This window comes from Gymnoscopelus microlampas, assembly GCF_963454915.1.
Source record: "Gymnoscopelus microlampas genome assembly, chromosome: 5".
NCBI lineage: Eukaryota > Metazoa > Chordata > Actinopteri > Myctophiformes > Myctophidae > Gymnoscopelus > Gymnoscopelus microlampas.
The window spans coordinates 36,310,615-36,328,987 of NC_139942.1; the positions used below are offsets into that span (position 1 = coordinate 36,310,615).

The 18,373-nt window shown below is 41.9% G+C and overlaps 1 protein-coding gene across 1 annotated transcript; it reads right to left on the reverse strand.

Annotated features, from left to right (window-relative positions):
* Positions 1-460: 460 nt before the first annotated feature.
* ppm1la (protein phosphatase, Mg2+/Mn2+ dependent, 1La) lies at positions 461-15,859 on the reverse strand. The gene is made up of 4 exons (XM_084058122.1): positions 14,897-15,859; positions 7,418-7,592; positions 3,982-4,143; positions 461-3,630 (listed from the first exon to the last, which is right to left on the reverse strand). Exons 1-4 carry the CDS (start codon positions 15,287-15,289, stop codon positions 3,275-3,277), a joined length of 1,086 nt encoding a protein of 361 aa, XP_083914248.1. The 5' UTR covers positions 15,290-15,859; the 3' UTR covers positions 461-3,274.
* Between the last annotated feature and the right edge of the window lie 2,514 nt (positions 15,860-18,373).

The window sequence follows — 18,373 nt, forward strand, 5'->3', positions numbered from 1 at the left end:
GGCATCCACCGCCACGTTACGCGCGCCGTCTTCTAGGTCATGGCGGCGCGTCAGAGCCATTGCCAGTAGGCTGCAGGCAGCGGTGTTGTGTTACCACCATAGTTCTGTGTCATGTACTCTCTATGGCATAGAGAGTATATGACACACAGAACTATTTGTACTCTTCTAGGTCGTCTTCGACGTCACTGTACACCCCCCCCCCCCCCCCCACCCTCTACATGCTCTCATCACCTCGGATTTTGAGATTGTTTGCATCACTAATTGTGTTGCAGACGGCCAGCTGCAAAACGGAGCCCATAATACAAAACAACTGCTACTATATATGACAAATGGTATTTGAAATATAAGGCGTATTCAATGTGAGCTAATGGCCCGAGCCCTAAAGTTATAATGTCCTACATGAATACACACAAAAATAACGTGAAGACAAAATGCAATACAATTTGACATGGTACTTAATTTTAATACTGATCGTTTGCATACAGAAACATTTTACATTGTGTTTTTGGCAGAGTTGTACACTGAGCACAGGCCCACAATCTGTGCAGTAGGCTCTAGTAGTATGTGGATGAGCTGCCCAAGTCAAAGTTATTGGTATTTGTTTTAATTGTAAACTGATGTACAAAAGGACAAACAAACAACTGAATTTACAGTATACTGGTTTGGCAATCTGCCAAACACATTAACAAACTTAACAATAAATAAGGCATTAAGGTCAATTGTTAAATAAAAAGAAAGGCTTGTTGCTTCTCTCGAATAATGCAAAAACCATGGTGTACAGTAGTAAAAGTAATTGAATTCAGTACAGTAGTTAATCAGGTTGTACCATGACTCACTGGCCTTAATTGAACATAGGTTTCAGTGACTCCAGTATTGCTTCAAAAGCATATTGTATTCCTAACTAATAGCATTCCGGTTGCAGCTGTAAATGATAGCTAAGGTGCATAAATCACCAGTCTTTTGCATCGCTTATTCCGGTGCTTTTTGGGCCAAAGGCTGCCATCAGCATCCATGGATACATAGTTTTTTTTTTTCATAAACAAGAAGCCAAAGCACATGCTCTGGTACAGTTGGTGTAAAAACCATTGTATTGAAACAGTTTAAGTTGGACCCCTTAGTAGAGCTGGGCGATATGTATCGATATTGTGACATGAGACTATATATCATCTGAGATTTTGGTTTATCGTATTATTGTGTATTTACACTTGACAGCAACAATGCAAAGCAAATAAAAATATAGCCTAAATGTTGTCTTTCCCTGGTCTTAAATGCTGCTGTACCGTAAAGTGATACAATTTTCAGAACTTATTAGACTGCTCTAGCTGAGTGAAATGAACAATGAATGTTTCTAGCTGTTTCGTAATCATATCCACATTATCAATGATTGCTTCTCAAATGATTATTTTATTTGGGCAATTCTTTTTTCATCTTTTGTTTTCTCCCAATTCAGTTGTTATGCTGATTCCCTGTGTATTCTAGTCCCTTCATTACAACTGGTCCTAGGTAGAGCACAGACTATCACGAGTCTCCTCCAATAAGTGTGATGTCAAGGCCACTTCTTTTCACCTGACAGTGAGGAGCTTCAGTGGGGAAATGTAATGCATGTGTAGGTACACGTTATTCCTCCTAGTTCCACACAGGTGCCTCCCCCTCCCGACCAACCTATAGGAGTTGCTAGTGCAGCGACAGAGATCACCTTCCCCGCACGGCTTCCCTATCGTGAACACGGACAATTGTATCCGTATGAACACCCAGCCAAGCTGGAGGCACCATGGAGGATTCAAACCCCTAGCCCCCCCTCGTTAGGAGTGTAAATTCTGAAAGTGAATTTGTCCAGCCATACCAATAGGCTATGCTACCAAGAGGGGGATGTCAGGAGCTAGGGTATACATACATCATATACATAACAACCCCCTTAGATGGAGGATATACAGTGTCTACATAGGCTGATATGTAACAACTTATCATTCCATAAAAATTAAAGTCTCAAAAGTGCATTGTTTGTTTTTCCAAACAGGGTGTGTGTGTGTGTGTGTGTGTGTGTGTGTGTGTGTGTGTGTGTGTGTGTGTGTGTGTGTGTGTGTGTGTGTGTGTGTGTGTGTGTGTGAATTGAATGTATGTGTATAAGTATATACATGATCTGCTTTAACAAGATTTTGCTGAAAACAAATTTTAGTCATATGTTGGTGATAGATTTTTCACATTTTAACTTTATCAATATTGTTTTTACTGCTTCTGCACGATGTTCACGATTGATGCCATCTATTTCCACCTGTTAGGAATCCATTGTGTTTGTTACTTGCATCCAAGTCTTACCGTCTACAGCTTTGTAGGAAAAAGTATCAGTTACATTCAAGACTAACAAGTTCTGCTTTCAAGCTAATATGACTGAAGGAAAAGCCAAAAGTAGCAATCCTATTGACAAACTTTGCCATTTTTAAACCATTCTCTGCTAGCATGTAACCCTACATTTACCAGATTAATGATTATATTTCTCATCCATATTGGGTAACTATATACACATTTTTATTATCACAATGTTTTGACATGAAAACTTTCTTTTCTTTCTCCTGATTTGAGTTTTAGAGCCTACAGATTTCGGTACTGCAAGTCACATTTGAAGTAAACCATAGTAAATGAATCACAGTCTGATGGGTGCTGGTTAAGAGCAACCCCCTTGATGATAAAGGAGGGTTACCTTCTGTGTATTTAGACTGTGTAGGCTACTCCTGTATGTGTCTGGTACAGTCACTGGGTAAAAATTAACGACAGTTTAAACATTGGTTTAACAAATGGTTTCATTTAACAACTCCCAATTATAATGACTGCAGCATCTGTACTATTTGAGGATATCGGCTAATGTTCAAGATCTATGATGGATTAGATGGTTAAAGGAAGTGTGAGTACCAACATACTGTTTTTTTTGTGTGTGTGTGTGTGTAAGTGTGTGTGCGTGCGTTGTATGCCAGTGCATGTGCATTCATAACATAGCATCCATAAAAGAGCACGCAGGGTCCAGTTTCCAGTATTCCCTTGGTGTTATGCTTGATTTATACTTACTTGCGTGCCGGTGTCACATGCCAAAAATAGCCGATATACAAGCTCCCAATGTGTCACATAGCGTTGCATTGGGAGCTTGTAGATCTGCTATTTTCGACGCACAACACCAATGCGCAATTAAGTATAAGTCACGCGTTACACTGGGAAATCGGAGGACAACATAACCGCAAAACTTATCAGCAATCCCCATGCAGCCTCGTTACCTCTCCCTGATCTAATCCCCAGCTTTGCTACTTCCTCCTGCTCCGCTCTTGAACTTGACCACCATGACCGTGATGTTGTCGGGGCAGCCGCGGTAGAACGACTGGAGGACAATGCTCTTGGCGCCATAGTGCGGCTCGTTCAGACGCTCGCGGATAAAGCGCACAGCCTCCTCATTGCTGAAGGCATCCCACAGGCCGTCGGAAGCCAGGATCATGAACTCGGGCTGCAGCTTGTCCAGGTCAAAGGTCATGATGTCCGGGTCCGGGATGACTACATTGAGGTTCTTCAGAGGGTAGTCACCGAGAGAGCGCGACATGGCCAGGATGCCCTGCACTCTCCAGGAGCCATTAAAACTGATGAAGCCCCCTGGGGAAAGACAGATGCAATGGAAACGTCCCTTCATTAGTATTCATACACAATTTGACAAAGTGGTAATTAGCTGCCTGGTGCCTATTTGCGACTATGTAACCATGTCAACATTGGGTAAATTATGTGCACAATAATCAATGGATTGATCCACAAGTATTTACTTATTTACTATCTAAAAAAGCTGTTTAGGCAATTGTTTATATATACATTCTGTTTTATACAATTTCCTTTCTCACGATGCTATTCCAAAGTCATCCAACAGATGGCAACTGAGGATCATAGTTTAGAAATACTTTTATCCCTTCACTTGTCTTTGCTTTGCATTATAATAGTGCTGTACCAACTTGCCTGCCCTCTTGATTCTTTTCCGTTCTTTGAGCTGGTAGGGTTTGTGGTCATGTGACAGTGCAACAGCATTGCCATCCTTGTCACACAAAACGCCACGCGAGTCCCCAACGTTTGCCACAGTAAGCTCACTGTCTGACAGCAAGGCTACCAGACATGTTGTCCCTGGGAAAAAGAGAGAGAAAGAGAAGAGATAATTGATGAGTCGGCTGAAGGATTTTCCACTTCAACAGCTACTTCTCATTGGCAAGGCTACTGCACGCCAAGTGCTTTCCACTGACTAAGCATAACACACAATGGACAGCATAGATAACATAGCTTTTAGCTTCTGTCACCAGCCTTGGTTTGTTTCCACCAGTAACTTACACAATCATACAGCACTGATGAAAAATGAAGATGTCTGCTTTTCATCACACCTTCACTAAGCATATGTTAACCACTTAAGCCCTATTTAATACTTTGTTGTACAGTGGTGTTGCGTATTTAAAATAGCCGATCTTCAAGCTCACAAGGTGTTGTGATGCAACGACTTGTGAGCTTCTAAATCAGCTATTTTCGCTAAATTTGGAAAATATTGAAAGCTTTTGAAAGTTTTTGTTTAAAATAGGGACACCATCTTAATGTGGCTAAGAAAAGACATTGTGAATGTCCTGGATCTTGTTAGGCGCATAAAAGCTAGAAACCAGAGCACTGTTTTGGAGTAAACTGGCTATAAAATAAACTACACAAAGGGTAATAAATATTGGAGCCTGGTGTGAGGTGTATCCCCAACAAATAATGCTTGAGAGAGTGAGCAACAAGTAGCACTTAGATATATCCTTTATCTGCCCCAATGTCTTATTATTCTGTACTACTGTAAGACTGCACTTTTATACGTACTCCTGGTGCTATGTCCTAAGTAAGTAAGTCCTAAGTCCTAAGCTAAGTAATGAGGCCCCACCCTCCGTCAGTTTAACACACACGATGACAGTCTGTAGGAGTCACTCTTTCGGGAACTTCACAGCTAACACTGAAAACATTTCAAAAAGCTATGCAATGTCTACATCTTTAGAGAACAGCGGAATATATTTTCTGTAAGCAGACACACTCCATAGTTGGCGTACAAAAGTTTAATAGAAAGTGTTTTGACTTACAATATCTCTACTTGGTATGGCCTTCTTAGGGCTAAGAATAGAAGTAAATTGTCAAGAATTGTGAAACTGGCTGGGAAGGTCATAAGAAGATCACAGAGACAGTTATCTGAGATGTATGTGCTCTGTAACAGGCAGAAAGCCCTAATAATCATGGGGGATTCCTTACATCCACTTTTTGTTTAAATTGAAAGGCTCCCCTCTGGGAGGCTCTACAATAGGGCTGCAAACAATACAAAAGTCCCTTCCCATCCGTTGGAAGCTCTGGTGCTATATTGTATGTCTTGTGCTGTCTATGTTCAAGTTTGAGCATTATTAATTATTTATTTTATTTGACAAAAAGGGTAATAAATCTCTCTCTCTCTCTCTCTCTCTCTCTCTCTCTCTCTCTCTCTCTCTCTTTCTCTCTCTCTCAAAGAAACGTTTGCTTAAATCATTGGTATTGATGCTGTCAAATTTAACGCTCTGAATTTTCTTTTTCATCTGCATACCACTTGTTGCCAAGACGACGATGACGACTTCGCATTACACCCGACTAAGGACACAACGCCAGTGTGACGTCGTCCTAAGATCGTATGACATCATATCCTACCTATAAAGTACAGCTGAGAAGCAGAGTGGTGCAGACCAGCTGTTAGATAAAGACTTTGGTAAATACTTAGATACTTGAGAGTCAGATACGTCACTCTTACAGAACCTTGAGATAGAGCTAGAAACTTTGCTCACATAGGATCTCATAGTTGGCTGAGCCACTCGTCTCAGCCCCACCCTCACTTGTGACAATCCACAAGAGCCAGCAGAGTCTACAGAATAATACAGTCCTTTAATACGATATCGAAGCAGTAACAGAAACCTCTGTTACACCACTGATGTTTTGCTGCTAAACTGATCCCTGATGTCATCAATATGATGTCCTACTGACGTCATGTACTGGCCTCATAATACTATGATAATGGGTAATGCTCTAAGTACTCTGACAATGGGTACAATGGTGTTACGGCCAGCCTTATTAGTGTATATGTATTTAGATATACTTGTATTACATTTGGTATTCTGTATTATTTGTTGTATTATATGTTTCTGAGGTGGAGAGGTGGAGAATTGGAGCTATTGATTGCCAAGTAGTGACTGACAGCTGCTTGTGGCAATTGCATGTCAAGTCTGTTGATCACTGCTGCCCATGGAGAATTGGTTTCCTCCATGGATTGGCCATCTCTGATGAGCCCTGCATGGATTGGCTGGGAAAACACTCACCATTTCCTATGAACCTCACTCATGAACTGACTATTGGGAAGGAGTGACAGCTTCAGCAGACTGAATTCCGCTGTCCTTCCACCAAACCAAACCTTTGTTTGTGGCATTGTTCTTTTGATAGTTAAGTTCTGTGGTTTTGTATTTATTGTTTTCCATTTTAAATTCAATTGTCATTTTCCATTTTATGTTACTTCCCCTAAGCCTAGACTGGGGGTCGTAACATATGTAACAAATTACATAACTGAAGGGGAACACATTCCAAACTACGTAATAGACATTGGTGCCAACAATCATGATTTTAGGCTGTAGTCATCATATCCAACTTCAGTAGCTACTGTGTACCTCCAAGGATGAAAATGTCAAGGTGAAAGAACTAAGCATCATTCCCTGGTGTAATCACTTCTGACTGCATTCTGGCTTTATATCCACTCCACTGCAATGAGAAATACTGTGATTTACAAGCTGCTGAATCCGCCTTTTGTATCTAATCAATTCCTCAGGGCTGACAGGAAGGCTAACTATAAACCCCTCACGCCAATGAAACAAAGCTGGTCCATTTAGTTGAGGAGCAGCATCAGTGTTACGCCTCATATATACTTAGTTGTGCGCCCGTGTCACTCACCAAAAGCAGTCGATCTAAGAGTTCATAATGCGCCGCAGCCCGACAGATTGTGAGCTTGTAGATTGGCTATTTTCTGTGCGCACCATGGCATTCAATCAAGTATAAATCACGCAATAACCTTCAAAGGTGATCTACAGATTGCTGGGAGGAACGGGTACTAAATCAGAGGTGAGCTGTAAGTGATAACAAGGTAGGGCGTACAATCAATACCACTCAAAACCCTTTTCATTTTACTGATAAAAGTAGCCCTACATGGCCCTGATGAAAGATCATGTCCATTTATCTTGCCGTGGAACATCACTGCGGTGCTGCAAGCCGGACCACATCTAATTTTCTGCTCTACGTGAGCTGTTTTCTATCACAACCTTTGGCTTTGTACACATACCCCCCAACACCCACACATAAACCCACCCACCCCTTCTCCACCCCTGACCTGCTTCATCGTGATTGACTGAGAGCTTGTCCAGTATCTCGCGGTCCACGGCAAGGATGCGCTCCTCCAGGATTCTGGCGTAGGAGAGATAGCTCTCTCTCTTCTCCCTCTCATAGACCTGCAGATGCTGCTTCAACGACTCTGGCAGGTGGGCCTTCACATAGTCAGCTGCAGCCTGGAACAAACAGGGAGCAAAAAAAGTAAATACAGGCAGGGTCGTCACGGCCATTCACTGTGCGTACAACGCGACACCCTCCCTCTCACAGATCCTTGATTTCATACCCCCCACTTTTTGAAAAAAAAAATATATATATATTTTTTTCTTTCTTTTTGAGTGGTGCCGAAGGCAACCACTCCTATATCTGGCTTTGTCTGTGTGTCCGTATGTATGTATGTATGTATGTATGTCCGTGTGTCCACCAAGCTAACATTGGTCAAGCATCACGTCACACGTGACAATATATTGAAAGGGTGTGCTTTGATTGGCTAGCGAGACGCATGACGAAATAGATGCTGCCTAGAGCCCTATAAATAGGTGTGTCACTTCGAAACATTGTTTACATGTTTCGAAGTGACATCAGTGCCATCAGCCAAGCTAACATTGGACATGTTAGCTTGGCTGATTGAACATGTTAGCCAAGCTAACATGTTCTAATCCTTAGATGTTCTAATCTAAGAATCAGAACATTTCTAGAAAACTGGTCAGTGTCCAAACCTCACTTATAGGGGGCGGTTACACCGCCCCAAAAATAGCAGATCAATAATCTCTGGGATCTGCTATTTTCGAAAGACATTCAAAGATTTTTGCCTACAATGACATGTCCAAAATAGGGTGAAGGTGGTTCATTTAACTGAGAGTGTACAAAGGTAACCAAATGGAGCTGCAAGGGTCAATTTGGTTACATTGTACACGCACATAGTTACAAATGGCTAAATTAACACTGAGGGCACTGTGGCAAGATGAAGATAAAGATCGTTAGTTTACAGCTATGTCTGTGAAGTAGCCATACCTTACGTAATATCTAATAGCAACTCATCTATTACTACATAATACCAAATCAATCCAGCACATCTGTCCAGGTTTTGTAAACAGAATCTAAACTTAGCAGAGGGTTTAGAGATAAAATTGCCTATACGAAGACTGTATATGATTTAAGAGCAGAGGATTTAAATAGCAGTGGGTGGAAATGGATACTCTGTCCTGACTAAGCATAAGCAATCTAATGTAAATGTACGGCAGTGGATGAACAGAGAGAGCGAGCCGTTGAAATGCAGCCTCTGTCCATGCTAGACTGCACACCTAAGCTTCCTGTACAGTATCATGTCACTTGACAATCCCAGTAGATGTGTAGAGGTGTTACAACTGATACTAATTACGGTTGTGTTTCCGTGTTGCTGCTATTGTGCATGTTGACTTTAAACTAGCGACTGGAAGCATATAGTACTTATGACAATGTTTATTAAGGTATGAAAATAAAGTCTAAAGTTCGTCAAAAACCCACCCACTTGAATTGAGAGAAATTCTTTCTGACACCAGCAGGGGTAAAACACAGGTCATTCATATGAACTGTCACTTGAACTCACTTCCTATATGGACTCAATTTCAGACCAGGAAGCTGCACCCAAGATGTTGGCTCACTGTAAAAGGCTCTCCGAAGGAAGTAACATTACACATGTTACAGTCAGTGTTTGAGGATAGTGATTTTGTTGGACTCAAGAGATTGTTTCCTTCTTATTGTCAGTGAGCACCTCTCCTCTAAGTGCTCTTCTGCGTAGCTGGAGACATTTGCTTCTTTCTCTAACCTAAAAAGGTAATGTTTCTCAAGCAGTTTGTGCTATTAATTCAAGGGGTTCTCTTGTGTTGTAAATCACGTTCAGCACAGTGGACTGTTTTCCTTCCACTCTGAAAAGTCGGAGTGAAGGACAAAAATAAAATGCATTGTGATTTCATTGCACAGGCTTTATTTCTCTCAGCCAGGTTCTGTGGCTCTGGTTCAATGAAATATTTTTCTTTTTAAATGAGCGGTCAGCAGGTGTTCTATGATGAATTATTGAACAACCTCTCCTCAACCCCATCCCTCCCTCCTTTCCCTCCATTTATTCATCTTCTTCTCCCCTCATTGTCACTGCGTTGCATTGGACAACTGCTGTTGGCCACATCTGTGTAACACTACATGTGGGGCCACAGCTATTTCTGAAAAAGACTCTGAAAACTTGTGTCTCTTCATTCATGCACCAGCAATTGAAAGTGCCTGTGTTAAAATTAAAGCATTAATCAGCTAAGATACTACCTGACTTGCAGACATATGCTATTTCATCTGAGATATTTTGTCATTGAAATAGAATTAAAGAACGTGACATGGAAGTTAAATGCTGTGAGCAATTACAATATTCCTCATAAGTCACTACAGAGAGCAATGGCTCTCTCTCTCTCTCTCTCTCTCTCCCTCTCTCTGTCTGGATGAGTGCACTTATTCATTCATTCATTCATCCATTTAATTGTAGAGGGAGGCAGTCAGCCTTGATTACCTCTGAGCATCACACAAATGAAGGTTCTCTTCATAGCTTAGTCCTTCAATTCTTATTTTCCAGCATGAAGATATATAATATGCAAATGAGATGTACTGTATTAGACCAAGACCACTGCAACAGTTTTCATTTGAGATTCACTCATCAAATTTGAGCCTCTGCATTCATCTCCCATTGAAAATGAGTCAATATTATTATAAGAACCGTGTGTGCCCTTTTAGTCAGATACAAGCTGTTTATATATGACACCGTAGTGTGAACACCTGTGCGAAAAATAAAAATATAAAGGTTTTTAACTGCTTAGCATAAGGTTGTGCTTCAGCAGCTAATGAATCAAAACAACTGCGGAGCGGTTTGTGCTGACATGTACATATTTGGACAACTTACTTGCCCGCATAAGAGACTTTGAAATAGAGCGATGCTGGAGTAATTTCCAACATTTGCTGGCTTATAACACACAGCTCAGTCAGAGACACACACAGTTCTATCTGTCCATATTTGGCTTGGCATGTTAGCTCCATTTAATAGCACTGCCTTATATTTGTGCCAAAGCAGAATAAATACATCAGCAAACAAACAGGACATCCACACCTGCAGTACTTTTCCCACTATTTTGTATTGCACCAGAAAAAGAAAATCCTAATTTCAAAGTATACTTAAGATGATGATCATCTTATTCCATTGATTTAATATATTAAATTAGACACAGAAAGCATGCCTTGGGCATTAGCTTTGCATTTCAACACTTCCAACATATTTCTGACTTTGTGTGGGGCTTGATATAGAACATGGTTTGTTTTTAAAGGCAAGCCTGTTTGGGGTCTGGAATCTTTCCTCAGTAGGTTTGTGATGTGTGGTGTGCTCAGTCCTATGTAACATGCATGGATGCGTGTGTGTGTGTGTGTGTGTGTGTGTGTGTGTGTGTGTGTGTGTGTGTGTGTGTGTGTGTGTGTGTGTGTGTGTGTGTGTGTGTGTGTGTGTGTGTGTGTGTGTGTGTGTGTGTGTGTGTGTGTGTGTGTGTTATTATACTTCTGAGGACCAAATCTCTCAGTGTATTACCAAAGTATATTAGAATATGAGAAATAGATGTTCCTGGTCCTCACAAGAAAATGTGTTTTATGGTTGAGAAAATATTTTTAGAGGTTTATGATTAGAAAATAATTCATGTTGGGGTTAGGGTTAGAATTAGGCATTTAGATTTAGGTTAGGTTAGGAGGTTAGGTTTAGGGGTTGGAATTAGAGTTAAACATGATTTACACTTGGTTGTGTGCCAGTGTCATGCACCGAAAAATAGCTTATAAGCCCATATGTTGTGAGCTTGTAGATCTGCTATTTTTCGGCTTTAAGCTTACGGTTAAACATGGCAAAATGTGTTAAAAATAGCATTCAGGTATATTAATACTACATTCAGGTTGGGGTTAGGATTAGGCATTTAGGGGAAGAGTTTACGGGGTTAGTGTTAGAGTCATGCCGATTTATGCTTAGTTTTGCGCCAGTGTCAAATAAGAGATGTACAAGCTCTCAACGTGTCGCACTGCGAGTATGTGACGTGTTTTGAGCTTGTATATCTGTTATGTTTGGTGCACGACACTGGCATGCAACAAAGTACAACTCAGGCTTTAGGTTTAGGGTAAACAATGGTTGATTTCCTCACAACTATAGAAAAACCAACATGGGTGTGTGTGTGTTTGTGTGTGTGTGTGTGTGTGTGTTGGGCCTGTTTACTTCTAATAAGAACATTGGTCGAGGACAATGTCAACATGACCCAGAGCCATCTCATCCTCCTACAGTGACTATGACCACAGCTATCAAAGGTGAATGAGCCGCATGCGCAAACACACTCACAAGTGAACACACACACACACACACACACACACACACACACACACACACACACACACACACACACACACACACACACACACACACAACACAGCATCGCACAACTAAAGACATAGATAAAGAAGGATGGCGAGAGAAAGAAACAGTAATGTAGTGTGGCGAGGGATGTCACATTGATCCATTTTATGCAAGTTAAAAGAACACTAAGGATTTTGCAGTGCAGACAGGAAGGTTAAATATTTGATTATGGGACAGGAATAGACAGAGAGCTCCGGTAAACATACCCTGCTCTCTATCTTCCCTTCAACACCAGCAACACTGTTGTGCATGTTATGGTTCTCCATTAAAAATTGTCTAATTTATTCCACTTTTCAATGTCAACTTTTGGCTCCTGGAACCATCCAATTTCATCTCTGGGACTGGGATTAATTAATTTATTGACACAAATATGAAAGCTATAGGCTAAGGCAGTGGTTCTTCAGGCCATGACCCCCCAAAATAATCATATTTGAACTGGGGACCCCATCCTGATAAACACTTAGAATGTAGGAGTTGAGGCCTTACATTTTGTTTGACTTGTTTCCACAGATAAATATTGTGAAAATAGCAGATCTACAGCTTGTAAAGCTATTTTCACAATTTTGGCCTCTTTCTTATATTATTTGACAATTTGGCCAATGTTTTACCAGTTTTTATAGCATCGTTTGTTGATTACTTTTGATGCAGTAATAGTAATAGTTAAAAGAAATAGGTATTAGAGGAGTAGTTCACCCCCAAAAATACTATCAATTACTCACCCCATCATGAAGCATTGAATTCCTGGAGATCTTTTTGTTTTTGTCGCATTCCTAAGCCAATAATTTGATCTCTCCGGTAGAAGACTAAAAGATTAGCATCTTTCCGCAGGTCATCAAATTATTGGCTCAGGAATGCGACAAAAACAAAAGAATCTCCATGAATTCAATGCTTCATGGGGTGTGTAATTGATAGAAACTAAGTCATTTTTTGGGTGAACTACTCCTTTAAATTGTCACTTCACTGTCATCTAGGGACCCCCAAAAATCATGTGGGGACAACCCCTGGGGGCCCGACCCACAGGTTGAGAACCACTAAGCTAAGGGATAGGGGAGATGCAGGTTGTGGATGGTGTCTCACAACTGCTTCATTCATGCGGAGTTGTGCACCAAAAATAGCCAATCGACTATTTCCAGCGCATGGCTCTGTCGTATGTATGACGAAGTATAAATCAGGCTAACCACTGCAGTGTTAATGATCATGTGACCGCTGAAGTTTCATAATACCCACAAGTACTGCAAAATCATTCTTTGAAGTCAGCTATAACGTGCACCAATCAAGAGGGTTTGGTTTGTTGTTATCTCCTATGGCAATATATACTGTAGGTAGAGAAGAGAGACCATCATGACATTTCTTTCTCTATTTCATGGTGTAACAAGGCTATCAATAGATCTCATGGTTATCGTTTTCAAATCCTTAAAAATCATTGTACTAAATAATTGGAATTAAAAGAGCTGTAAAAGCACGAAGCACTGGCATATTTGAATGGTGATAACCAAAGGGTTATAACCAGGATTGCATGTCATAGAGCTTCTGACACAGTTAATTATTTAGTTTTTACCTTGCAACCTTCAGTCAGGAATGAATTTACTCTAGTAGCCAATAATTCTTTGACATATTTTGTTGATAAAGAACTGAAACCATAACATGCCCAGTTACATCTTTGTTATAGGATTTCTGTTTCTTTCTCTTCAGATGATTTGTTTTGCCAGTATGCCAGTAAGATGAAAAGTCTTAATCACAGCTTTACTAGCATGAATGAATGAACGAATGAATGAATTAATGAATGAATGAATGTCTTTATTGCAGACTCAAGGTCCATAGAAAAACACAATTACATACAACAATAAACATGTGCCGGGGCCTATATGAAACCCATGTTACCAGAGTTATCCAGGTAACATGTAAATAATGTGAATGATGTATTTGTGTGTTTTTTTGTGAAGAGGACCACAATGGAAATAAGCCCTCTGGCTTTGTTGTGTTTTCATCCTCTGTGATGCTATGACTGTATATGTCAGGAAAATGCTATTGTTCTCTTTATGTGATGTCACCAAATAAAATCAATCAATCAATGATCTATAGCAGTGTTTCCCAAACCTTTTAGCTTGAGAGACCCAAAAGAGAAATTTGATGCCTCCCTGAGACCTAAACTTGAGATTTTTTTTTCTCTTGAAATTATTTTTTAAAATGTTGAATTTGTTTTTAAATTGTAGGAAACCGAAAAAAAAAGAAGCTATTTACTTAGGACCCATAAAAATGGGTCCTGGCCTATTGTTTGGGAAACACTCTCTAGAGGTGTCTGTGTGTGGATGTTTGTCTTCACTGCTTGAGGCAGACTGGAAGCGGTGACAGATGGTTCAGAGGACATGGTGTCTGTGTGGACAGCCATGGGAATTCACTGACCCCTGACAAGAGGGAGTGGAAGGAAAGAAGTCAACCCGTCACACACAGGAGCTGTAACACAAAGACTCCAGATGGGTGGGTCTTTGGTGAGGGAGGGTGTGCAATTCAACTCCACCACTTGGAGTAGGAGGCATGACCACAAAAGAGGTTATTCTCCCACAATGGATGTGTGTAGTGTGTGTGTGTGTGTGTGTGTGTGTGTGTGTGTGTGTGTGTGTGTGTGTGTGTGTGTGTGTGTGTGTGTGTGTGTGTGTGTGTGTGTGTGTTTGTTTTGTGAATTACTGGTATTCTATTTAGCCTACAACTTGGTGGTGTGGTGAATTGACATACACTTTCTCAAGCCAACTGCTTGTGTCTTCAAACATGCTCTGGACCTAATGATGACACTTGTGTGCAACAGCAGCATAACACACACACACACACACACACACACACACACACACACACACACACACACACACACACACACACACACACACACACACACACACACACCATGATAACTGTCATGCATGATGATGATTGGCTGAATTGGCTCAGTGTGTGAGTGACTGGGCCTATACTTGGCTGCATGTGGCCATGATGATTAAAATGGAATGGACCTCCTCAACATCCCTTCCAGCTTACCTCACCGCCGTGCCCGTCAAATATCCCAAATATAGATGGGTGGCTCTTGTTAGTGATGTCAGTGACAACCTCGAAGCGGTCCTCCATGTGATCACGCCGCCCCTGTATAGAGTAAACTGCTACGTTGTTGTTCTTGAAGTCCCAGGTTTTGGAAAACTCCGCGTCCAGAATACTTAGCCTGAGGTCGTTCTGCATCATCTCCGCCACTTTCCCCTTGACCATCTTCACGGCGTCGCGGCTGGACTTGACGATGGTCTTCACCTCGTCTGTGTGGAAGAAATAGCTCCATAATGCCAGGCTTATACACAACAGAAACAACGTCTCCGGCCTAAGGAGAAAATAACGCATGATCCGACCCAGGAGAGACAACAGCGTCATTGTGTCTCCTATCATCACCCAGCAACAGAACCGCGCGCTGTCTCTCCTTCTATTTGCGATTCACTCCATCCGCTCAACGGAACGCTAAACAAATCGTGTCGCTGCCAACGGATTTGGACAAAATTTCCCTTTTATGACCATCTGACGTGGTTCTTCTCGCAGAAGGCCCGTCTGATCTGAATGCAGTCGTACCGTGCACGGTGCGCGGCCGATCGAGCGGCAGTAACCGGGAGCACACACACACACACAGACACACACGGTCACACACACACTGCACAAACGCGGACAGGCCACCGTCATTGATTTGGCCGCCGCCTGGCTTTCTTTCTTGGGAGACACCCGTCCTCAAACTAACAGCTGCGGGAGGCGGAGATCAGATGAATATATTCCATTGTAGAATAGCGGATTTTTTTTGGATTAGACCCGCCCAGAGAGAGAGAGCGACGGGTTATGAGTGACCGGGGGGGGGTCGTCAGATCGTCAGATCGTCAGCGGGGTTCGGCGGTTAGCCTCTTTCTCTCTGACCCCGTTTCTTCACCGGGAAATGTGTCTATTCAGTCCCCCGTCCCTCCGCATCATCCACACTCAGCCCCATAGTGAATGTGGCTGCCCGCTGACACAGTGCGCAGCTGCAAGCTCGTATATGATGGATAATCAAAACATTGCAGCCTATTACATGAACATGAGGGTGGGGGAGAGTCTCATGTTGATGTAATAGGCTGCAGTATATATTTTTTCCAAGTCAATATGTTAGTACAGTAACTTTAAAATATATATGTCTTTCATGTTTATTTTTCCTGTTATCCGTTATGACAGCCTGCTGTCTCGTGCATTCTGCACATGCATATACAGACAGTATAGGTTTACAGTATAGTAGGCTAGTATAGATCTATTAGATGTTGTGAGAAAAAAAAACATGCTATCCTCCTTTCTTTCTTACCCACAATATAAGAAACGGCACACAGTAGGGCACTCATTGTGATTGTTTCTTTATTTAAAGGCAGATCCATTGGTTGGTCTTAGTAGAAAACAGCCTCTCTATCCTCTGCTGCTGCATACCTTTATGGTCTATGTTGCTGCATACTCTGGTGCGCACATTCCCCTTATAAAGACACCCCCACTGGCCAATCACCACCATTGTAGCAGCCTATGCAGTTCGAATAAACTTTATAGCCTATGTGTAATGGCTACATTTTGCCAAACACACTATTACCAGGGGTTCTCAAACTTTTTCATGCAAAGGACCCCCAATTTAATATCTACGGACCCCCATCTAATTATATTTTGTGCCAGGGACTCAGGGAGGGACCCCCCTACAAGATATGTGTCCTCACAATTTTTCTAAAACATTCAAAATGTGTCAGTTTCTTTCTCTCCAAATTTTGTGAAAATAGCCAATGTACTGTATGTATATAGTTAAAGTAGGCTAGTTAAACTGGTTTTGATGCTATATTAAAGCTGCACTGAAACTTTCCTCTTTTATCCCGGATTTGAACCCGGGCGATTTCTTGCACAAGTGCTGACATTTTTACCATTGAGCTAATAGAGCGTGCCTGCTTACGCAGAGGAGAAATTGAATCTTGACCATCAGGTCAAAATTTGTGTCAGATCCTGTGTCTATAGGTGAGAAATGACCTTTGACACGATCTAAGCGTCTCAATAGAAGAGCAGGGAGACGAAATACAACCACCCCAATTGTATAAGTTATAGTGAACTAGTCCATACCCGGTCGACGCATCCGTGGGGGGATATGCGCACATTATCTGGCAAGCCGGGAGGCAGTTCATCCCATAGCTGGGCAGCCCCGTAACCATGGCGACATTCTTTTACACAAAAGCGCTGATAAACAGCTGAGATTTGGTGAAATCGAAAAACGGCCTTCGCAGTTCCATGCACATGGTAATGGTCAATGGCTGTGTGCAATTTCAGATCAATTGGTCCAGCCACTGAGGAGAACCGGGCGTTTTTGTGCGCACAGCACAGACAGAGGTTTGTAGAATTATAGGAGGATTAACATACTCTACCATATGATTGGACAAAATTACATTTTATTCATTTAAAAAAAGTTACATCGTACCGCTTTAACATATTTTTATGGGTAACTGTAAATGGCTGCACAACCTACATAAACTTTTCCTTTCTTTCTTTCTTTCTTTCTTTCTTTTCATAAGTAGCCTTTGTCACTCACATAGTTTCTGTCCCATAGCTAACAATCTGCAGCAGGTTGTCTGGGAGTGAAACAAGGACACAGCACAAAAACATGAAAGCGGTGGGGTGGGGGGGGTGGGGACGGGGGGTGTTCTAACCGGAACCTGCACCCATTGGGCCTTAATGTCAGAGGTCGACATTCTACCCACAATGCATTCTGAAGATCAGTGGTGCTGTGTTTCTACAGGGGTTGCTGGTCTGGCCTTGGATTCGTTAGATCAAGGTAGTGATTGGTTGGATCAGTGCTGCCGTGGAGCCTGTTTAGAGACATGGATCCTGTGGTGACTGAAGCCTTTTCTGCTTTGAGGTGGTGCCAAATGTTTTGGTCTCTACAAAGTAATGATCCTATGTATGTACGGTAACCCTCCTTTAAAATGTTAGTCATCACTGACAGTACTGTATGTCTGTGTGTGTGTGTGTGTGTGTGTGTGTGTGTGTGTGTGTGTGTGTGTGTGTGTGTGTGTGTGTGTGTGTGTGTGTGTGTGTGTGTGTGTGTGTGTGCGTGTACGTATACGTATACGTGCGTACGTGCGTGCGTGCGTGTGTGTGTGTGCGTGCGTGCGTGCGTGCGTGCGTGCGTGCGTACGTGCGTACGTGCATGGGACAGTGTTTGCGTGTATGTGTATCTTTGTGTGTCACCTGACCTTGATGGGGTTTTTTTGTAATATAAAGCAAGCATGCATTTGAAACGGTGGCTACACAGTGTGCACTGTTGTAATGGTGGAATCATATGCCACATCACAAAGAATAAAGTCTAGCCTTGTATGCAACCTGCTCTAGACTTTCTATTTCATATCCCTCAGGTGTCACGCAATATGTCCTTACGAACACACCTACCCTAATAACCCCAAGTGATTTCTGTCCATTGTCTTCCCATTGGTTTCTTGGTGC